This window comes from Phacochoerus africanus, chromosome 9 (assembly GCF_016906955.1).
Source record: "Phacochoerus africanus isolate WHEZ1 chromosome 9, ROS_Pafr_v1, whole genome shotgun sequence".
Lineage (NCBI taxonomy): Eukaryota > Metazoa > Chordata > Mammalia > Artiodactyla > Suidae > Phacochoerus > Phacochoerus africanus.
The window spans coordinates 31,062,566-31,085,682 of NC_062552.1; the positions used below are offsets into that span (position 1 = coordinate 31,062,566).

General features: G+C 55.4%; 1 protein-coding gene across 3 annotated transcripts in view; it reads left to right on the plus strand.

Moving 5' to 3' along the window:
• The window catches only part of ITPR3 (inositol 1,4,5-trisphosphate receptor type 3), a 64,726-nt gene that overhangs the window by 2,354 nt on the left and 39,255 nt on the right, over positions 1-23,117 (plus strand). For all 3 annotated transcript variants that reach the window (XR_007136899.1, XM_047794720.1, XM_047794721.1), the window contains exon 2: positions 13,120-13,190. Coding sequence is in view for 2 of the 3 variants with exons in the window: in XM_047794720.1 (XP_047650676.1) it covers positions 13,120-13,190 (71 nt within the window). In the remaining variant the exon portion in view is untranslated. The remainder of the gene's footprint in view (positions 1-13,119; positions 13,191-23,117) is intronic.

The following is a 23,117-nucleotide window of genomic DNA, read 5'->3' on the forward strand; positions in this document are numbered from 1 at the left end:
CATATGGAGGTTCCCAGGCTGGGGGTCTGATCAGAGCTGTAGCCACCGGCCAACACCAGAGCCACAGCAACGTGGGATCCGAGCCGTGTCTGCGATCTACACCACAGCTCACGGCAACGTCGGATCGTTAACCCACTGAGCAAGCGCAGGGATCGAACCCGCAACCTCATGGTTCCTAGTCGGATTCGTTAACCACTGCGCCACGACGGGAACTCCTGTCTCTTTACCTTTGCTCCTGTGTTGCCCCCCTGCCCTTCAGCCAGTCTACACCTGGGTAAAACCAACCCACCTCTAAGACCTAGTGCCAGTGGCCTCTTGTGAGATCCAGCCCTCCCCCCCCCACCAGAATTAATCCCTTTCCCCCCTGTGCTTCTGGCTGCTTTCTACAAGTCCCTCTCTTGTGTTACTGGTATTGTTTTCCAGTTAGTTGGAGGGTTTTCTTAGGGGCATCTAATGCTGGGCACTTGGCCAGGGTTAACTAACTAATGGCACCATCCGTCCACTCAGGCACTGTAGTGGGCCCGGGGTGAACATGGGAGCCGTGGGTCCCCCTTCTTCAGAACTTGAGTCAATGAGAGAATGATTTCTAAACACTAAGTCATCCGCTGCTCAAAGTGTAGTCCTTGGTCCTCAGTGTCACGGTGAAGCTTGTTACAGAACATACAAAGTTTCGGAGCTCCCTGGTGGCTCAGTGGGTTAAGGATCTGGCATTGTCGCTGCTATGGCTCAGGTCACTGTTGTCCTGTGGGTTCTATCCCTGGCTCGGGAAGTTCTGCATGATTTATGCACAGCCTAAAAGAAAAGAAAGAAAAGAAAAGAAAATACAGAATCTCAGACCCTTGCCTGTCTTACTGAGTCAGAATCTGCACTTTGATCCCCAGGGGATTTGATGCCTTAAAGAGAAGCCTTGCTCTAAGTGATTGCCTCTCTGCTCTGTCCTCGCTGGCATCTTTCTGCCTCCATCCTCAACTCTGGCTCCTTCACCTTCCCCTGGCTGTTGGTTCCGTGTCTGCGGACCCCGTAGGCTCACTGGACCGAGTTCCCAGGACCCGCCCAGTGGTGGTGTCCAAGAGGTGCCCAGTCAGGGCTGCAGGAAGTGAATTTGACGGTGGGCGGTGGGGCTGGCTCAGCTGGGAGGGGAGGGGGGCGCTGGTGGGGGAGGGGGTCTGGGGCAGCCTTGAGGTTTCAGCCGGGCCCTGCAGAGCCAAGTGGAGGAGGCCAATTAGAGCCGCCTGGATAGTCAGAGCTGCCAGGGAAGATTGCACATTAACTCTGGTTGGGAGCATGGGAGGGGTCTGGGGAGTGGATCCTGGAGCAGGTGGAGACCTTGGCTGGGAAGGGAAGGCAGGCTTACGCCTGTTCCTGGCAGGAGAGGAGGCCAGGGACACTGCCCGGTCCCTCACCTGGGTGGGAGAAGCAGGGGCAGGGCGGCAGTAGGAGGCGAAGGATTTACCATGGCTCCGGCCAGTGGCTGCTGGAAACTGGCCCTGAGTGTGTGGGGCGGGCCCCTCAGGGTCACACCGGATTCCTTGAAGGTGTCTTTTGCGTGCCCAGAGGGGTGACCCCCAGACCACCAGGAGGAGCTGGGGTGCGCAGGTGACCTGGGTCTTGAAGGGGATCTCCCAAGACTGTGAGATGGCCTGTGCCCACACATGGCTGGACCTCGGAGCACCATCTGGGGGCACTCAGGGCCCCTGGACCGGTGTCACTCAGGGTTGGGTGATTGCAGGGAGTAGGGTCAGAAGGCTCCCCTCTCGCCTTGGGGTTCCCTGTCCATCTCCCAGCCTGATCTGCTTCCCCAGGAGGGGGGCACTAGAGGTCAGGACCTTTGGCTTGGGAGCTCCCCAGGGCATGGCTGTCCTGTTCTGTTACCAACTGGGTAGGTGGTGTAGACAAGGCCTACCTTCTCAGAGTGTGTTTCCTCAGCCTGGCTGTCCTCTGATTTGCACCGAGAATTCCCCTATGGGTCTTTAAAAAAATTAAAAAAAAATTCCAGCTCCCACCTCCCATGTCAAACCAACTATTGGCATTTCTAGGGCTGGAGTCTGAGGGTTGGGTTTTTAAGCTCCCTAGTGATTTTATTTTATTTTATTTTGTTTTTATTTTTACAGCCCTTTGGTAGTTCCTGGGCTAGGGTTTGAATCAAAGCTGCAGCTGAGGCCTGCTCCACAGCCATAGTAATGCAGGATCTGAGCCTCATCTGTGACCTATGCTGGACGTAACCCACTGAGTGAGGCCAAGGACTGACCCTCATCTTCACAGAGACAATGTCAGGTCCTTAACCCTCTGAGCCACAATAGGAACTCCTCCCCAGTGATTTTATTTATTTATTTATTTGTCTTTTTTTTTTTTTTTTGGTCTTATTGCCATTTCTTGGGCCGCTCCCGCAGCATATGGAGGTTCTCAGGCTAGGGGTCTAATCAGAGCTGTAGCCACCGGCCTATACCAGAGCCACAGCAACGTGGGATCTGAGCCGTGTCTGCGACCTACACCACAGCTCATGGCAACGCCAGATCCTTAACCCACTGAGCAAGGCCAGGGATCGAACCCGCAACCTCAAGGTTCCTAGTCGGATTCGTTAACCACTGATCCACGACGGGAACTCCTTCCCAGTGATTTTAATGTGCACCTGGGGTGGGGATCCCTTGTGAGAGCCCTCCCAGGCTAATGGGCTGGAAGGAAGCCTACTTGTTGGGTCTACCTGCCCCTTGGTCCAAAGAGCCCCTTTCCAAGCCTTTGTCAGACTTCATTAAGTCACTTAACAAACATTTAATGAGCACCACTATGTGCCAGGCACTGTTCTAGTCACTGGGGTATCAGTAGTAGTCAAGACAGAGTCCAGCCTGTTTCTAGTCTGTTCGGTGGAGAGCTAGAAGGGGTCTGTAAGGGCTCTTTGAGCCTCAAGTCTCAGAGACACATGTTGTTTCAGGAGGAGGCGCTGCCCCTCCTGTGCAGACTGCATTCCCCAAGGATTTCAGACCTGCCCTTGGCTTTCATTTAATCATGATTTCATTGGAATAAGATGTTGGGCTTCCCCTTGTGCTATGCCCCAAGGCAGGGTCTCAGTCTCTGCTAGGCCAATCAATATATCTCATTTTTTGGAAAATCCACATTTTTTTCTGACTGGAAAATAATATAAACACCATGGAGAAAACTTGAAAAACTAAAATAAAAAATTATCTGGGAGTTCCCGTCGTGGAAGCGAATCTGACCAGCATCCATGAGGATGCAGGTTCGATCTCTGGGCTTGCTGCGGATCTGCTGTTGTCGTGAGCTGTGGTATAGGTTGCAGACGCAGCTCAGATCTGGCCTTGCTGTGGCTGTGGTGTAGGCCAGCGGCTGCAGCTCTGATTTGACCCCTACCCTGAGAACTTCCATATGCCACAGGTGCAGCCCTAAAAAAAAAAAAAAAAAAGGATCTGGCATTGTCATTGCTGTGGCTTGGGTTTGATCTCTGGCCTGGGCACTTCCACATGCCACGTGTGCAGCCAGAAAAGAAAATAGCATATCTGTAATACCACTGTATATTGACATTCTCTATTTGGGCTTCTTAGCCTTTAATGCACACAGGTTAACAGTTACAAAGTGTGTGTATCCTGTCCTTTTGCGGGGTACATTAAGCTTTCCCACACTTGCCAGTCCAGCACCCCCGGTGTGGTGCTCTGGTGTCTGCACTCAGCCTGACTCTAAGCTTTCGCCGTTATAAACAGTCTGCACTCAACACCCTCGTCCATACATGTCCTAACGCTTGTCCAGCGAGCCTCTCAGGATAAATTCCCAGAAGTGCAATCTGAGATCAAAGGGAAGGCGCATCTGTGACCTCACCAGCTCTAAGGAGGTGGAAGGGGGGGACCCTGCGCCCCAGGGCTCTGGCCCACTTGACATCACGAGTCTGGGAGCGCCCAGCCAGGGGTGCGGGAGGAAGACCCGCCCCGCCCTCGAGGTTGGGCGCGGTGGCCGCCACTGGCGCCAAGGGGAGGGGCAGAAGCGAGACAGAGGGGCTGCCTGAGGCAGGAATCTGCCCCAAGGTGGAACCCAGGCCGGTGAGTCCTGGGCTCTGCCCTACATTCCTGACCCCACGTCCCAGGGGGGCGGGTGGGGCAGAGGCTTGGGGTGGGGTGGTGGAGGGCTGATGTGGGGCCTTGCGGGTGGGGTCACAGCAGCTTTCTGCTCTCAACTTAGCAGGGAGGCTTCTGGCTTTCACATACCCTGAGCGCACTCCCAGACTTCACACCCCTGTAGAGCTGGGGGGCTCCTCCCTGGAAGTGGGGGCTGAGAGAGGAGGGATGGAGGCCCCGGGGGGAGGGGAGGAGAGGGGAGCTCAGCTCTCCAGGAGTTCATCACAGACTCTGTGAGCTCCAAGCGCCCCAAGCAGGTGACGGTGGTCACTCCCAGGAGTGGCAGCTGTCCCTGGCATCGGTACCTGCAATGGGGACTCCTGGCTAGCAGGGCTAAACAGCTTCCCAGGGCTCACATGGGAGGGGTGCGCCACCAGGGAAAGGGCTGTAGGGCTTTCTGTGGGGACTGGGGGGCAGAAGTGAGGCTGAACGTCGTGGGCACAGTGCGCCCAGGAACCTGGGTAGGAGCGCACAGCAGAGGCGTTTCCACTTGGGGACACAGACCCCTTGCGGGGGGGGGGGTGCGTGGGGAGTAAAATGATGACAGTGCTGTGTAAAGGTCTGTACTTTTTTGGCTGGCAGGTGGGCAGAGCCAGGAGCGACAGTGAACGCAAATCCTGGCCGGGCAGCTGCAGGTGCTTGAGGCAGACACCTGTGCGGATTTGGTTCGCAAATCCCTCTCCCGCCACTCACTGAGCCAGCACCCCTTCCTCCAGCCCCCAGGAGGGTCTGAGCCTAGAAAGGGGAGACGTGGTCTGAGTCTAGATGTGGGTGACAGGTTGACATAGGTCACAGGAGGGGGCACTAAGTCTGTGTCTTGAAGCTGTTGGCAACGCAGACTGCAGCGCGTTTACCACTCTGGCCCATGCTGTCTTTGACCCCTTACCATGAGGCGGAGGCACAAATATAATTTATGAAAAGGAGCGAGGACCATTTTAGATTACCATATATCACCACCTAGACTTGATCATTGTTTACATTTTGCTACATTTACTGATTATTTTTTGCTGAAGTATTCATTTTTTTCAGCCACACATGCAGAAGTTCCTGGGCCAGGGATCAAACATGCACCACAGCAGTGACCAGAGCCACAGCAGTGACACTGCCGGATCATTAACCCATTGAGCTGCCAGGGAACTCCTTTTTTCTTTCTTTCTTTTTTTAAAAATTTTTTTTTATTTTTAAGGCCCCACCCGAGGCACATGGAAGTTCCCAGGCTAGGGGTTGATCAGAGCCGCAGCTGCTGGCCTATACCACAGCCACAGCCACGCCAGATCTGATTCACATCTGCAACCTACACCACAGCTCACGGCAACGCTGTATCCTTAACCCACTGAGCAAGGCCAGGGATGGAACCCACATCCTCATGGGCACTATGTTGGGCTCTTTACCAGCTGAACCACAATGGGAACTCCTTCCTGAAGTATTTTATGTTAAATTCCATACATTGCATGTTTTCACCTCTAAATACTTCATTTTACATCTCTAAGGGAGTTCCCTTGTGGCCTTGTGGGGTAAGGACCCAGTGTTGTCACTGCTGTGGCGCTGTGTGTTTGATCCCTGGCCCAAGAACTTCAACATGATGAAGGCATGAGCACACGCACACGCGCGTGCACACACACACACACCCACGCACACACACACACACCTCTCTAAGAAATAGGCTATGTTCCTGTGTAACTACAGTTATCACACCCCTTAGTAATTTCCTAATAGCGTCCAGTGCCCAATCTGTAGTCAAATACACCCCATTGTTCTCAGTCTGTCCTTGACCACTGGTTTCTTTAAATCAGGATCCAGTCAAGGTTCACGTGTTCCAGCGGATTCTTATGCCTCCTGCATCTCCTTTGCTCTCAAGCAGTGCCCCGTCCCCACCTCTTTCTTTCCCTCCCTGATAAGCACGGAGCCCTGGAGACGGTCTCACTTCCTGGAGGCGGCAGGGCTGCGCCTAGATTGCTCTGCTCTGCGGTGGTTTCACAGGGGTCTGGAGCCGGGCGGGCCGGGACTCCTGCAGCCTCAGCTGCTCTGTCAGGTTGGACAGGCTGAGAGCCAGGCTCCAGACGGAGAGCAGGAGGGAGGCCTGGGCCGGGCCAGGCCCGTGTGGGAGGCAAAAGTGAGCTGAGTGCCCAGGGTTGCCCCTCTTCTCGGCCTCTTCTCAGCTTCTCCTCCAGCCTCTTCTGTCCCCGTCCCTCTTCTTGGCCTCACAGACACGCCTTCCTGAGCGCCCAGCAGCTCAGCCGAGACTCAGAGTCCACCCATCCTGAGAGCCAGGAATGTGGGCCTGCGGGGTGTGTCGGGGAGCCGTGTCGGGGAGCCTGAAGGCTTGCTCCCACAGGCTTGCTCACCGCCGGCCAGGGGCCTTTCTTTCTCTCAGGCCAAGTTTCGGCACTTTTGCTGCCTCCATTCGTCACTGGAGAGACTCTCGGGTCCCCTGAGTGTTCGGCTTACCGCCCTTTCTAGACTTAAGCTCTCTGAAAGGATGAGCCATGCTTGTTTCAAATCCCATGTGCCGGTCCCTTTCGTGGCTCAGGGTGGATCCCGGTGAAGAGAGACATGAAGAGGTCAAGTCAATGGACGTTTCTGCAGGGATGCAGAAGTGAATTTTGTTTCTCCAAGGAGCCAGGATCCCCTCCGGTGAACCTGGGTTTCTCCCCATACCCCAGTGGAATGTGACTTTGGGTATTTGGGGAGGAGATCAAGGCTGCCACCCGCCACCCGCCGATCCCAGTGTTCTGACGGTGCCTGCTTTGGGAGCGGCCTTCCATAGGTTTGGCCTAGATCTGCGGGGTGGTGGCCGGTGCCCTGGGCTGGAGGTCAGGAGATCTGGGGTCTGGAACTGGCCGGCCATTCCTTTATCTTGTGTGACTGGAGCTCAATCAGTTCCCCCTGCACGCCTCTCTTTTGCAGGCTAGATGCGGGGGGTGGGGGCGTCCAGGGACCCAGCCTGGTTCCTCCTCCCTTGGCCACCCTCAGAGGTGCCCACGTGGGTTCAGGCTCCTCTGACAGTCACTTGCCCCACTTGTGACTCCCTCCTTCCTCCTCCTTATCTAATCTTTCCAGACGGCACTGACCCGCCCCACTGCCTTTCTGTGGCTCCCACCGGATCTCAAAGTCCACCCTGGGCAGAACGGGGCCAGCCAGGTCCCTGGATGCTTCTGCCTCCCCCTCTTCCCTCAGACCAAGGTCCTGGGATGCAGACCCCACAGGCATTTCAGGGTCCACACTCTCCTCTGCATCCTTCTAGAGCAGAGGGTCCAGGGAGGCCCACCCACATTCTGCCTGCCAGACCCTCCCTACCTCTTGCCCTCATGCCCAGGGGCCTGCATGGTGGGAAGTGGGGGGGGGGGCAGCTTGCCTGGCTCAGGACATGGCTGCTGTACTCACAGCATTCAGTGTGGTGGCATGAGCGTCCAGAGGCTGGGGACCACACCCAGCACGTAATCCCTTCTCAGTATGTGCATGGAACTGAGGTGGTACCAAGCCCAGTGGTTCTTCAACTCTGTGACCCTCACCCTGGACTAAGAATGGAATGAGGTATCAGATGTGAAAACAAGTTATCACTTCGCGTGTTCCACACACTGGTGGGCGGGTTTCTCTAAGGTGATCTTGGGTGGGCTGCCACAGAGGCCTGGGCACTGCCTTGAAGAGGAGGCGCGACTGGGTGGGGGGGCTTCTGCGTGAGCGGAGGCATGGAGGTGGGTCAGCGGGAAGAGGGGGCTGGCAGAGCCTGGGAGCAGGCCCTTCCTGGGACCTTGGGTGGAGGGGCAGAGGTGGGGTGGCCCTTGAAGCGACTGGGCACCTGGTCCCAGGAGAGCCCGGCTCTGGTTACAGCGCCAGGTGTGCATCCTAAGCCGGACACCTGTAACCGGGAGAGTATCATCAACACAGATGCCCCTGCCATGGGGAGGGTGCCGACCGCCCGGGACGTGGGTGCCTCCAGGTGGGGAGGGGTCCCTCCCCCCGCGGCCACCCTTCCGGTGGGGGAGGAAAGCCTCGCGCCCGCCACCCGCCGCCCCCGCGCGCGCCTGGCACGGGGCCCGCGTCCCGGCAGCGGCTGGCAGCAGGAGGCAGGCCGGGGCGAGGCCGCGCTCGCATTCCCTCGCGGCGCGGCTGGGGCGACGGCCACACGCGCGGGGAGGCCAGTTTCGCTGGGTGGTGGGGGCGGTGGCGGCGGGGCAGGGGCGGGGCCGGGGCTCGGCGGGCCGGGGGCGGGGTTTCAGGAGGCGGGAGGGCGCTCGGCGACCCCTGCACCGCTCCAGGGACAGAAGTCCCGGTCTCGCCCTCTGAGGCGCACCCCCCCCCACTCCGCCCCGTATCCTGGCGGTGGAACTCCAGGATCTCCCCGCAGCCCGTCTGATAAGGGCTTTCCCGCTTATCTGTTAATGGCTTCATGGGACACCCCTCCCGTCCCCTCCCGCCTGATAGCACCTTCTTGGGATGCCTATGTCCTAAGGAGTAGATGCAGAGGAATGGAGGGGCGGCTTTTGCGGGCGCTTGGGCACACCGTGGGACTCTAAAACAGCCTGCGGAGCCTTGGTGGAGCACCAGACAGGACATGAAAAGATGGGGCTGACGGGGTGCCCTCCCTTAGAGGTTGCAGGGGGCATACAGGATATTCCCGGGCCTTGTTAAATTTACTCCTCCAGGACCCACATTTGGAGGAAGGGAGGGTGTGGACCACTGGAGCCAGAGCTAGGAGGAAGCTCTGAAAGTCCCATCTTCCTGACCTTGTTTTCCTGACACCTTCCGGGAGCCCCCTGCCTTCTTACTGTCCACGTGGCTTGCTTCTCTGTGCTGGTTCCTCACACAGGCCGTTGCTGTCCCCTCTTGGCTGAGGTCTGGGATGTTTCCCTTCCCAGCCTTGCTTGACATTCTCCTCCTGGAGGCCACACTCTGTCCTGAGCGAGTCTGCCCCCTTCTCTGAGTGGCCTCAGCTCGTCCTCCCCAAATGTGCCCTATTCTGTAAACCACGGGCTCTGGGGAGGGGCTGAGTTGGAGACATCAGGGCCTCAGAGGCTGTGCCAGGTTGGGCGGGAACTGGACGTCTACAAAATGACCAGGCAGATTTGTGCCAGGAGGATTAGGGAAAGTACGCCAGGCATTCAAATGTGCATGTCTTTTTCCTGCATGTGTGACCCGGACAAGGAGTCCCCAGGAGAAGGCTGGAGAGGGGTCTGGAGTGAGGATGGGTTTTTCCTTGGACAGGGAGTAGCCAAGATGGCCTCTGCAGAGCCTTGTGCACTGGTCAGGGTGGGGCTGCAGGGGCTACCCTGCCTCTCTTCAACTGCACCTGCTTCCGTGATGCTCTGTCTGTCTAGTGCCCCCAGCAGAGTCAGGTCCCAGGTCCCTAGCCAAAACTTACCCATCCTCTGTCCCCTCCCCTCCAGGGCTTTGCCAGGAGACAACCAGCTAATTTCATTCACGAATGTCTTACAGGGAATTCTATGAACTCTGCAGGGCTCTGTACAACTGCTGCCTCTTCTTTCACACCTTCTCTGATTGGCTAAGCTCTGACCTTTCCCTTCCCTGGACAAGATCCATACTTGGTACCATCAGTTGGCACCAGTGCATATTCCTTATATCATTAACTCTTCTGAGTATTGTGACTTGTCTTCCCAATGACATTTTAAACTCTCCGAGGTGAGGCGGGGACCTTATCTTTGGCTTCTCTGTACTTCCCTCAGCTGCCGGTAAAATGATTGATTGAGTCAATATGCATTTCATGTGTGCCTGCTCTGTGCCAGGGAGATGGTCCAGATGCTAGGGATGCAGGAGGAAGCAAGGCAGACACATCCCTGTCCTCCTGGGGCTTCCATCTCAGGCTGTGGGGTGGGGATAAAAGAAACTGGCAAAATCCATAGCAGCCGGGTGGTGTGAACAGTGAGGCAGGGAGCGGAGGGTGATGAGTGTGGGAAAGAGCAGTTTACAGTTTTAAACAGAGTGAGGAGGGTGTCCAAGGGGTGGGTCCTTTGAATTGAGATTGAAGGAGGCGAGGGAGGGAGCCAGGAGATGTGCGAGGCAGAGAGAGTTCCAGGTAGAGGGAGGAAGCAGAGTCAAATCTCCTGGAAGGTTTGAGGAGCCAGGAAGGGGGGCTCTGGGCTGGAGCCGAGTGGGCAAGGGGCCAGGGAGGAGCTGAGGTCTGGGAGCAGAGGAGGTGGCTCCTCTGGGGTCTTTCAGGCCATTGTGAGTTCTCAGCTTGGTTCTGGAGGGTACTGAGCAGGGCACTGCCCTGATTTGACTTACCTTTTATTTTTTTAAAATTAATTATTTTTTTTTGTCTTTTTATCTTTTTAGGGCTGCACCTGCGGCATATGGAGGTTCCCATGCTAGGGGTCCAATTGGAGCTCTCGCCGCCAGCCTACTCCAGAGCCACAGCAACTCGGGATCCTAGCCGTGTCTGCTACCTACAGCACAGCTCACGGCAATGCCGGATCCTTAACCCACTGAGCAAGGCCAGGGATCGAACCCGCAACCTCATGGTTCCTAGTCGGATTCATTAACCGCTGAGCCATGACGGGGACTCTTGACTTACCTTTTAAAGGGACCCCTCTGCTGCTGTGTGGGACAGGCTGTAGGGGGATGAGAGGGGATGTCAGCTGTGAGGAGGCGGTTCCATCAGGTGGGGGGGCTGCTGAGGGGGGTTGGACCGGCGGCGGCAGCATGATGAAAAGAGGTCTGATTCTGCATGTATTTTAAAGATCAAGCTCATGGGGTTTCCTCACAGATTGGGGTTGAGGGTGAGTGGAAGAGAGGATCGAGCATTGGTCCAAGGTTTGGGGCTGAAACCACTGAAAGGGTGGAGTTGCCATCAGCTGTGGTGGGAGGCCTTCAGGAAGGGCACATGCAGGGTGGAGCGGGAGCTCGGTTCAGAGCAAGCCTGTGGCGCTCGACGTGGAGCCGTGGAGGGGGCGGTTGGATCTGAACCCATGTTTGTGGCCTAGATGACCCGGGGCCTGAGTGCAGGTGGTCAAGAGGAGAGGGCCGAGGACTGGGCTGGAGGCTGGGGAGGGGGAGGGGACCGAGTAGGTCCTCACAACCAGGGCCCCCCCCCCCCGTCACCATCATTGTCACTGTGAGGTCCCCACAGCCTGGCCTCAGAGCCCAGCTCTGCCACTTGCTGGCCGTGTGTGCCTCTCTGTACTCTGGTTTCCCTGCCTGCAACATGGACATAATAACAAAGGAGATTTAGAAAATTAGATGACATGTGGAGTTCCCGTCGTGGCTCAGCAGTTAGCGAATCTGACTAGCATCCATGAGGACATAGGCCTCGCTCAGTGGGTTAAGGATCCAGCGTCGCTGTGAGCTGTGGTGTAGGTTGCAGGTGCGGCTCGGATGTGGTGTTGCTGTGGCTGTGGTGTAGGCTGGCAGCTGTAGCTCTGATTCCAACCTCATGGTTCCTAGTTGGATTCATTAACCCCTGTGCCACGACGGGAATTCCTGCAACTCTGATTTGACCTCTAGCCTGGGAACATCCATTTGCTGCAGGTGTGACCCTATAAAGAAAAAGAAAAACCCAGGATCCTATCCTCAAGGAACCTTCCATATAGACCTGGCAAGTAGTTGCAGTAAAAGAGGTGTGGCAGCAGGAGAGGCCAGGACCAAGGGCTTCAGGAACACGGGGGAGGGAGGGCATGGCCTGGCAGGGCTCCCCAGAGCAGGAGGGGCTGAGGGTGGAAGAATGAAGGGAGGTCTGGGAGGCCCAAGGCTTGGAGGGGATCCAGGGGGTTCTGGGCACGGAGGACAGTGAAACTGCTCAGACCACCTCTGGAGATGAGAGCTCGAGGGACCTTGGGATTGGCTGGAGGTTTAGCATGGCTGGGACAAGGAAGTTGCGAGGCTACCTAGGGAGTGGGTGAGGTCAGATCACAAGAGGCCTTGTTAGCCACTCCAAGGAGGGGAGTGACTTGGGGCACTTTATTTCATATTCAAACCCAGTTTCCTCCTCTGTGAGATGTGTGCATGACTAGCCCCTTGTGGAGAAGTTGATGAGAATTCAAAGGCAGCAGTTGTGAAGGGCTGAAATGGAGCTGGCCTCTGAAAGGGGGGTCATTGTCATCCCTTTGGCTGGGGTGGCTTTGCAGACGGTTAAGTGCAGGGACAGATGGGTGGGTGGGTGGCTGTTCTCCGGGGACTTAGGAATAACCCCAGTCTTGGCTCTGAGGGAGGAGTTTCAGGCCCAAGTGTGGTCAGGAGTTCCCGTTGTGGCTTAGAGGCTAAGAAGCCGACTAGTATCCACAAGGATGTGGGTTCAGTGGGTTAAGGATCCAGCATTGCCGCAAGCTCAGATCTGGCGTGGCTGTGGCTGTGACCCCCAGGCCTGGGAACTTCCATATGGGCAGGTGCGGCCATGAAAAGAAAAAAAGCCAAACCAAACCAAGGGTGGCCACAGAGGAGGGTGTGAGATGGGCCTGACTGAGGTCGGGAAGGGCAGGCTCTGTGTCCTGTCTTTGAGACCTGGAGGCCTGTCCCCCTGGTTCAGTGTCACATGAGCTTCTCTCCTCCGTCGTCCGTCTCTGGTCTCTCCCGGCTTCTGTTTCTTACCCTTTTATCTTTCTGACGCTACTATCTTTTTCTGTCTCTCTTGATCTCTCCCTGTTTCTGTCCCTCTGTCCCTTCTCCGTCCTCCGTCGCCCACTGCCCTTCAGGTCTGGGAGGGTCTTGGGGTGACGACAGGAGTTACAGCTGCAGTGTGTGACAGCCTAGACTGGCAGCAGACCCTGCAGGGCTGACCCAGCTCTGGCTGGGGGTGGGGGCCGGTCGAAGAGGGGCTGGAGAGAGGATGGGGGAAGGGGCTGGGGGGGCTGGTTTGTCTGTTTTTCTTGGGGGCTCCCCTGGGCTCACCTTGCCGTTAAGAGCGGGGCCGGGGGAGGGAGGGTTTGCTGGTTTCTTTGGAGGCCCCCCCTCTGGTGCCTTGGAGTCCTCTGCCCCGAGGGAGGGGTCCCTGGGGGTGCCTGGGGAGGTGGTCTCTTCTCTCCCGCTGACCCAGCTCCGTGTCCCCCAGGTTGGTGGATGACCGCTGTGTGGTGGAGCCCGCGGCTGGGGACCTGGACAACCCCCCTAAGAAGTTCCGAGGTGAGACCCCCGCTACCCCCCACCCCAGGCTGCCGTGTTCCGGGACCCAGGGGGCAGGTCGGACGCGCTGCCATCTGTGGAGACCCCCCCCCCAACCCCCGGCCCCTTGGGCTTGCTCGACGCCATCCTGCCCTGCCGGCCGGCCTCTCCCTTCATTTCCTGGGGACCACACCCCACTTCTCTGGGGCACACCCGCTTCTGGCCAGCTATTCTCCCCCAGCCCCCTGCTACCCACAGGGCTCTCTGTGTCTGGGCAACTGGGTGTCCTCTGAGGGATGGGGGAAAAGAGACTTCCTAGGTGTTCAGAGGCCCTTCTCTGTGTCACCATCTCCCCACAGGATGGTGAGGTCCCCAGTCCCTTCTCCTGGCCCCCGTGCTGTCCTCAGCCCTGGGCCGTGTGCATGAGTCCTGCCTTTGGGGACCCTGTGGTGCTGGAGCAGGCTCTGCTGTGTGACCCTGGCAGGCGCCCTCCCCCTCTGTGTCCTCTATGGTCAGCAGCCCCACCTGCGGGCCCGGGGGCCCTCGTGAGAATGAGGTGACACCCTGCTGTCACTGTGGTGTCACCGTGATTACCTGGGAGGCTGTGGCAGACAAGCAGGCACTCCTGGGCGTGCTGGGCAGGGCGGGAGCAGGCGGGAACACGCTGGCTGTTCACCCAGTCTGCCCTGGGGGAGGCCAGCTGGACTGTCCTGGAGACAGATGCTGGGAGGGCCGGGCGCTGCCCCTCCGTGGGGGAGTGGAGGACAAATGCGGAGGCCTCGCAGCCCGTGGGGGCCAGGTCCTCTGTTCTGCTTCTGCTTCTATCACAGGCTTCTGCAGGGGTGTTGCCTGGGGGTCTTAGGTCCGGACGCGCCTAGAGAAGGGGCCCTGCCTCCGGCCCTGTGCTGTCCTCATGGCCCTGCCTCCGGCCCTGTGCTGTCCTCCTGAGACCCTGTGTCCTGTGTCTTGAGACCCCTGTGTCCTGTGACCCCTATGTCCTGAGACCCTGTGTCCTGTGTCCTGAGACCCCTGTGTCCTGTGTCCTGAGACCTTTGTGTCCTGTGACCTCTGTGTCCAGTGTCCTGAGATCCCTGTGTCCTGTGTCCTGAGACCTTTGTGTCCTGTGACCTCTGTGTCCAGTGTCCTGAGATCCCTGTGTCCTGTGTCCTGAGACCCTGTGTCCTGTGTCCTGAGACTCCCATGTCCTGTGTCCTGAGACCCCCGTGTCCTGTGTCCTGAAACCCCTGTGTCCTGTGTCCTGAGACCCCTGTGTCCTGTGTCCTGAGACCCCCGTGTCCTGTGTCCTGAGACCCCCGTGTCCTGTGTCCTGAGACCCCTGTGTCCTGTGTCCTGCAACCTCTGTGTCCTGTGTCCTAAGACCCTTGTGTCCTGTGACCTCTGTGTCCTGAGACCCCCGTGTCCTGTGACCCCCGTGTCCTGTGTCCTGAGAACCCCATGTCCTGTGTCCTGCACCGTCTGGCCATGTCACCTCTCCCCTCACTCCTCCCTGGCTGCTCCCCCAGTCCCTCTGCTGTTCTTCACATTTGTGGGCCACACTCTCGCTAAACGTGGGGGTCTCGGGGTGTTCATGTGGGCCCCCTGCTTGGAGGCGCGGCTCTGACTGGCCTGCGCTGGGGGCCTGAACGTGGGGGTGGCAGCGGTGGGGACTGGGGCCTTCCTGGGCCAGAAATAGGGGGGCTTTGAGGCTGCAGGGGGGCAGGTTTCCCTGTGCCAGGGAGCCCATCCCGTCTTGGGAAGCACTCAGAGGGGCCAGGGTGGTGAGGGGCTGGCGCAGGCTGTGCCAGGGCGAGGACTGGGGGTGAAAGGTGTGTCGCGGTGTGTGCAGCCAGCCGCGTAGCCTGATAGGTGGTGACAAGCGGAGGGTGTGGTGGGAAGATTAGCCCTAGAGTTCCGGCAGACAGTTTGGGGCCAAGTGTTGACAACAAAAAAGCCACTGAGCAGAACAAATGCTCCTTTGACGCCTTATCCCCCCCCCCAGCCTGTTCCTTCCCGCTCCTTTCTCTTCCTCTTTATGTTCCCAAAGCGGAGAGCAGGGCCCATCCCAGATCTGAGCTGCCCTGGGGTCCCCTTGGCCCCGGGGTTGCAGGGGCTCAGTGGCTCCCCGCCCTCCAGCCCCATCGGGGCTGCGGGGTCTTGGTGAGGCGGGTGTGGCCCCTCTGGACCCCATCTGGGCCTCTTTGGATCTGAGACAAGGGCCAGAGCCTGGTCTCCGTGCGGCCCCACAGCTGCCGGGCACAAGGCGGAGTGTGAGAACTTGGGACGGGAGACGCGGGCTCCAGCCTCTTGAGTTTTGAGACCGAAGCCCAGAGACGAGAAGGCGGAGCTTGGTCTGCAGCCCTGGAGGCCGGCTCTCAGGGCTCCCCGTTTCTCCTGCTAACAGCCTGGAGGGAGGTCCCGGTGAGGCTGTGGGGACCATGGCAGGCCTTTCAGAAGTTGTTGAGAGGTCATCAGAGACGACTGTGGCCTGAGGGCACCCTGGGGTGGGCCCAGCCATCCCTAGGAACCCCCAGCTGCTCCAATCGCGGAGGCCCCCAGGCTGGGCTGGCAAAGCCAGGAAAGCCCCCGGCCTGCCTCCGTCAGCCTCTGATGAGCTCCCAGTTTGTGGTTTCATCTCCCGCCACCTTCCGAGGCCCTCCCAAGCCCCAGCACGTTCAGGGAATTCTTTCCAGAGTTTGCTGGGCCCTGGGAGGCCCAGGCTGCTGGGGCCCCAATGGGTTGGGCACCCCGCGCCAGCCTTGCCTCCCTGCTCTCGCTTTGCTGAAGGCGTCTTGGGTTATGGCTGCTCCGAGTCCTGCTCCCCTGGCCCGGCCTGACCTGGGCAGGTCCCTTCCCACGAGCCGGTTTTCTCCTCCACGTTGGGTGCAAAGACTCAGCGCAGAAGCCCCGGCCCTGCAGTTGACCTCGGGGCAGCTCAGTGCTCACACCCCAGCTGCAGCGACCCCGTGAAACGTGACGTCTCACTCACCACCCAGGGGGCCGAGGAGAGGCCTCTCCTGCTTACACACTGGGTGCCCCCAGCCTTGTGCCTCTGTTCTACTTATCTACCTGCCGAGCCCGGTTTATTGTTACTTTGACTATTATTAAGACCCATTTCAACTGTACAAGAGTAAAGAGAAAAATAGGGAGTTCCCATCATGGCGCAGAGGAAAAGAATCCGACTAGGAACCGTGAGGTTTCGGGTTCAATCCCTGGCCTTGTTCAGTGGGTTAAGGATCTGGTGTTGCCATGAGCTGTGGTGTGGGTCGAAGATGCAGCTTGGATCTGGTGTTGCCGTGGCTGTGGCGTAGGCCGGCAGCTGTAGCCCTGATTGGACCCCTAGCCTGGGAACCTCCATATGCCGCAAGTGCAGCCCTAGAAAGTTTAAAAAAAAAAAAAAGAGTAAAGAGAAGAATAACACACACTCATGGACCCACTACTGAGCTCTCTCAAGTCCTTTTTGCTGTGTTTCTTCAGGTCCTTTTATTTTAATGGCTATACCTTCGGTATATGGAGTTTCTCAGGCCAGGGATCAAATCTGAGCCACAGCTGTGGCAATGCTGGATCCTTAACCCACTGTGCCACAGCGGGAACTCCAAGGTTTTGTCATTTTAATTTTTTAAATTAAAAAAAAGTTATAGTTGATTGGAGTTCCCGTCGTGACACAGTGGTTAACGAATCTGACTAGGAACCATGAGGTTTCAGGTTCGACCCCTGGCTTTGCTCAGTGGGTTAAGGATCCGGTGTTGCTGTGAGCTGTGGTGTAGGTCACAGATGTGGCTCAGATACCGTGTTGCTGTGGCTCTGGTGTAGGCCGGCAGCTACAGCTCTGATTAGACCCTTAGCCTGGGAACCTCCATATGCTGCGGGAGCGGCCTTAGAAAAGGCAAAAAGACAAAAAAAAAAAAAAGAGATCGCATCTTATGTTTGTGCCAAAGCCACCCTCGCCCCCTACATCTTCGCCTTGACCCCTCTCCGTTCCCCTTCCCCCTCCCCAGAGGCAGACACACTCAGAAATTGCATGTCTTTCAGGGACCTGTTCTTATGCTTTTGTTGTTCATACATAGAGCTATTTCCAGGATTTACATAGGGTTTTCTTTTCCATTTTTCAATCGTGTATTTTGAGGGTAGCCTTTGAAACAGATCTTTCTGCACTTTTTTCATTCTGCACTGTTTTTGAGATTTCTCCGTATCAACATGCATGGCTGTAGTGGCTGTAGTTCATCTATTTAATTGCTACGTAATATTCCGCTGGGTCAGTAAACCGCAAGCCTTGGATTGGTTCCCCTATTGACAGATGTTTAGCTCATTTGCAGTTTTTGGCAATTGTGTATGATGCCAGGGTCACCTCTACAGGTATGTCTCCCTGGGCTCAAGGCCAAGGGTTTCTTGGGTGTGTTCCGAAGTGGGGGGTGCCCTGGAGGGGGCTCCTCTGCCTTGGTTGGAGGGCCTTGCTGCCTCCGCAGGGGCTGTGCAATTCCCCCTACCTCAGCCCCAACAGGCTGTGGCTGCACACACCCCGTGCACCCTGCTGCACCCCATTCTGGCCATACTTGTTTTGTCCCACTTCACTGTTGCCCAGCCTGCTGGGTGTGAAATGGCACCTCGCTGAGCTTTTAATTTGCATTCCTCTGACTCTTAGTGAGAGGGAGCCTCTTCTGTGTTTCTTGGCCACTTACAATTTTGTTCTTAATCTTCTCTTTCCCCCTTTTATTTTAATTTTATTATTACTATATATTTTTTTAGGGCCGCACCCACAGCATATGGAGATTCTCAGGCTAGGGGTCAAATTGGAGCTGCAGCTGCCGACCTACACCACAGCCACAGCAATGCAGGATCCGAGCCGTGTCTGCGACCTACACTGCAGCTCATGGCAACGCTGGATCGTTGACCCACTGAGCGAGGCCAAGGATCAAACCCACAACCTCATGGTTCCTAGTTGGATTCGTTTCTGCTGCGCCACAACAGGAACTCCTATTTCCCCCTTTTATAAAAAGTAATGCAAATACTCCCTAGACTGTAGTTTTAAGCATTTATAAAATATTTATTTTGGGGGGGAGTTCCCTGGTGCCAAAGTCGGTTGAGGATCTGGCATTGTCATTGCAGTGGCCCCTGTCGATGCCATGGCTCGGGTTTGATCCTGGGTCCAGGAACTCACACATGCCAAGGGTGCGGCAATAAAAACCCCAAACAAAACCACCCTCCCCCATAAAACTGAATGAGCTTTGCATTCTCTTCTGTAACCATGGTGGAGTCTTTGGTGTTCTATAAGGTAAATGTTGAGAAAGATTAAAAACAGGTGTTTACATGACTTACACAGAGCTTATGAATAATCGTGGCACGTAGCCTTATCCTCTGTGTTCTAGGCTCGTCTCAAATCTCTGTGGTGCTGGAGTTCCCATTGTGGCACAGCAGAAAAGAATCCCACTAGGAACCATGAGGTTGTGGGTTTGATCCCTGGCCTCACTCAGTGGGTTAAGGATCTGGTGTTGCTGTGAGCTGTGGTGTAGGTTGCAAACGTGGCGTTACTGTGGCTGTGGTGTAGGCCAGCCACTGTAGCTCTGATTTGACCCCTAGCCTGGGAACCTCCATATGCTGCGAGTGGGGCCGTAAAAAGTTAAAAAAAAAAAAAAAAGCAACTCTGCTGGTGCCTTTCAATCCTGGAATCATTTGGGATCTGGGTTGCGGGTACCTCTAAAAATGCATATCCCAGGACCTCACCCTACTACCAAGGTCTAGGGGGACTTGAGAGTTTGTATTTTTAAAGTTCCCCCAAGCCGGGTTGATTCTATGAAGCGATGGTTTTTGGAGTATTGTATACCTTAGTCATTTTGGAAGAACATCAGTTTATTTATTTATTTAATTTTTGGCAGCACCCACAGTATGTGGAAGTTCCCAGGCCAGGGATCGAACCCAAGGGGCAGTTGCAGCCTGAGCCATAGCTGGGGCAACTCTGGATCCTTAACCCGCTGCGCCACGTAGGAACTTCCCAAATGGCTTCTTAAATGAATATCCTCAGAGTTCCTGTCGTGGCGCAGCAGAAATGAATCCGACTAGTAACCGTGAGGGTGCTTGTTCGATCCCTGGCCTTGCTCAGTGGGTTAACGATCCAATGTTGCCATGAGCTGTGGTGTAGTTTGCAGACTCGGCTCGGATCCTGTGTTGCTGTGGCTGTGGCTGTGGCCAGCTGCTGCAGCTCCAGTTTGACCCCCTAGCCTGGGAATCTTCATATGCCGCAGGTTTAGCCCTAAAAAAAACCCAAAAACCAAAAAAAAAACCAAAAAAAAACCAGAGAAAAGAATATCTTCTTGTTTGAGCCTCACAGCCCTGTGTCCCCTTGCCCACAGGTACCTGCCCCCCTAGCACACAGTCCTTATTGTAGGAAAGGCCCCAGAGCCAGACTTTTCTCTTGGCCTTTGGTGCTGCTGCTCCTGTGTGGACCAGATCTCCTGGTTGCCCTTGTGCCCTGTAGTTTGGTGGGAAGGAAAGTACTGACCCCTCCTGGGGTTTGGACAGGGCTACCTTTGAGCAAAGAGCACAGCAGAGTAAAAGTGTGGGGTGGGCGGCAAACATTTCAGAGAGCTCAAATCACTTATTCATTCAACAAGCATTTTTTTGGCTGTGTTATGGCCAAGGCTGTGAGAGAGCATCTACATAAGAGAACAAGACAAAATTGTCACATTCCAGGTAGCAAGTTTCAAAGAAAGATATAGAGGAATCAGGAGCAGGGAGGGATCTCTGCTGGCTTCATCCCTCTGCCGGTGTGCTCTGTGCCTCAGGGCAGTGTGCTGTGTTCAGACACAGCCTCAGACCCTGGTGGGCTGGGAAGTCCTTTTACTGGGGCTCAACCATCCTTCAGAGAATTGGATAGAATATCATTAGAATGCATCTCCTGTTAAATACATTCAATGAGTTTTGAATTTGAAACTTTTTACATTTATTTATTTTTATTGAAGTGTAGTTGATTTACAGCCTTGTGTCAGTTTCTGCTGTACAGCATAGTGACCCAGTCATAGATATATATACTGTATTCCCTTTCTCATATTATTTAACATCCTGGTCTGTCCCAAGAGACTGGATATAGTTCCCTGTGCTGTGCAGCGGGATCTCATTGCTTGTCCATTCTAAATGGAATAGTTTGCATTTACTAACCTCAAACTCCCCATCCATCCCACTCCCACCCCCTCCCCCTTGGCAATTGCAAATCTGTTTTCTACCTACGTCTGTAAATCTTTTTTTTTTGTCTTTTGTGTTTTTAGGGCCATACCCTTGGCATATGGAGGTTCCCAGGCTAGGGGTCCAGTTGGAGCTGTGGCTGCCAGCCTACGCCACAACCACAACAATGCCAGATCCGAGCTGCATCTGCAACCTACACCACAGCTTGTGGCAATGCCGGATCCTCAATCCACTGAGTGAGGCAAGGAATTGAACCCGCAACCTTATGTTTCCTAGTCAGATTTGCTTCCGCTGCACCATGATGGGAACTCCTTCTATGTCTGTGAATCTGTTTCTGTTCTGTAGATAGGTTCATTTGTGCCACATTTTAGATTCCACATATAAGTGATGTCGTATGGTATTTGTCTTTCTCTTTCTGTGAAGTTTTTATTTCTAGAAATTTTGTTTCTTTTTCATTCTGCTGTGTCATATTTTATTGTTTCTTGTTCTCTGTAGGGATCCTCAAGTTTTTCTTTTATTGGTTTAACCAGAATAGGCCCATCTATCTTATAGATGATGTGTGTGTCTGACGTCTCTTCATGTGTGTTTCTGGTGTGTGTCTTGTGGGTTTGTTCTCTCTCATGGCCCCTGGTTCCCAGGATTCCTGGTTACCTGACTGTGTATGCGTCACTGCATGTAAACATTTGGTCTGAGTGGTTGTGGACGAGGAGGAAGGTACCTTCCTTCAGAGAGGCTGTGCGTATCCCATTCCCAGATTCCTGGGGGCACCGCGTCCATGACTGCCAAGCCAAGCTCGAGTTTGGGGTTTCTGGCACCATCCAGGGGACTCCTGTCTGGCTCTGATTCCTGGAAGGAGCTGTCCTCTGGGTTCAGCCTATACCTGGGAGTTGTGACCCTTTGGGGTCCAAGCTCATTGAGGGAAGGTTTCCTGTTACATGTCCCACCTTCCCTGTCTGGGCTGGGATGTCTGCCCCTTTAGCTGGTGAGGCGTCAAAATCAAATGTCATGTTTTCTGGACTCAGCAAATACCCAAGGACAAAAGTCTCTTGGGTGTGTTCCTATATCTCCCTGACCTCCTTTTAGTTCTGGCTGGACAGTTCCTCACTGTCTTGCCAGTTCTTTAAGAAGTCTTGGAATTCCCGTTGTGGCTCAGTGATTAACGAACCTGACTAGGATCCATGAGGACGTGGGTTCAATCCCTGCCCTTGCTCAGTGGGTTGAGGATCCGGCATTGCCATGAGCTGTGGTGTAGGTTGCAGACGCAGCTCATATCCTGTGTTGCTGTGGCTCTGGTGTAGGCTGGTGGCTACAGCTCTGATCGGACCCCTAGCCTGAGAACCTTCATATGCAGTGAGTGTGGCCTTAAAAAGACAAAAGACCAAAAAAAAAAAGTCTTACGATAATATACATTTGAAAATTCCGGTTGCTCTTATTGTTTTCTGGTCAGGCTGGTTCAGAGCAGATCCCAACAATGGCTCTCAGTCTGTCATGCCCAGAGTCTGCTCAGCCCCCAGGGAGAGGAGGTCCCCATGGTGTTTCGGGAAGCGGTGACCCTGGGTGTATTTTCTAGGGGACTCAGGCCAGAAGGGTGTGGGACCCCCTGCTCTCAGGCGCCCTGGGGAAGCATCCGTCTCCCCTCCTTTTCTCCTCTCTGGGTTGGGCGAGGGGCAGGGGGAGCAGCTTGCTCAGGACCCCAGGGCCTGTGAATTTCTGGTTTTGCTGTCCTCCCTGCTCTGGGCCCACTCAGGGCTGGTGTCCCTCCTGGCTCAGGTTGCGGGGCCTTGGAGGCGGCCGGCCCACATGATCACTGCATCTCGTGCCTCTCACTCGCCCTTCCTGCCACTTGTAATGAGGCATTACCCCTGATCCCTCTCCTCCCTCCCTTCAAGGCTAAATTCAGGCCCCACCTGATCACACACCGGAGGCTCTTTTCTAGATTGGTGTGTTCACCTGCCAGACACTGGCTAAGCCCCGGGCTATGGGCTGGGGACACAGCAGTGAGCCCCGGGCTCAGCTCTGCCTGCCTGCCCTCAGAGTCTGGTGGGCGCGGTTAAAATATAAGCAGACCAGCCTGTCAGACTCAGGACCCCTTTAATGTTATACAGTGGAATTCAAAAATAATACAACCTGGAGTTCCCTAGTGGCTCAGCAGTTTAAGGAGCCAGCATTGTCAGTGCTGCAGCTCAGGTTTGATCCCTGGCCTGGGAGCTTCTGCATGTCTTGGGAGCAGCCAAAAAAAAAAAAAATCTATTCATCTCCATATTTTATTTATTTATTTGCCTTTTAGGGCCACACCCACGGCATATGGAGGTTCCCAGGCTAGGGTCGAATTGGAGCTACAGCTGCCAGCCTACACCACAGCCACAGCAACGCCAGATCCTTAACCCACTGAGGCCAGGAATTGAACCCGCAACCTCATGGTTCCTAGTCGGATTCGTTTCTGCTGTGCCACAATGGGAACTCCTATTCATCTCCATATTTATCTATTATAAAGTAAGAGGGGGATGTTCAGGGGAGGGAGTGAGGCCAATATAATGCCATAAGCATGTCAGAAAGAGAAATAAAAGAAAAGCAATTTATTGTTATTTTTTCTGCTGCGTCTGCAGCATGTAATAGCTCCTGGGCTCCTGGGCCAGGGATGGAGTCTGGGCCACAGCAGTGATCAGAACCGCAGCTGTAACAGTGCTGGATCCTTCACATGAAAGGGCACTGGGGAAGTCCCAGGAAGGCAATTTATAGCAAAAGTCTTATGTAGCTTCTGGAGGTAAATGTTGG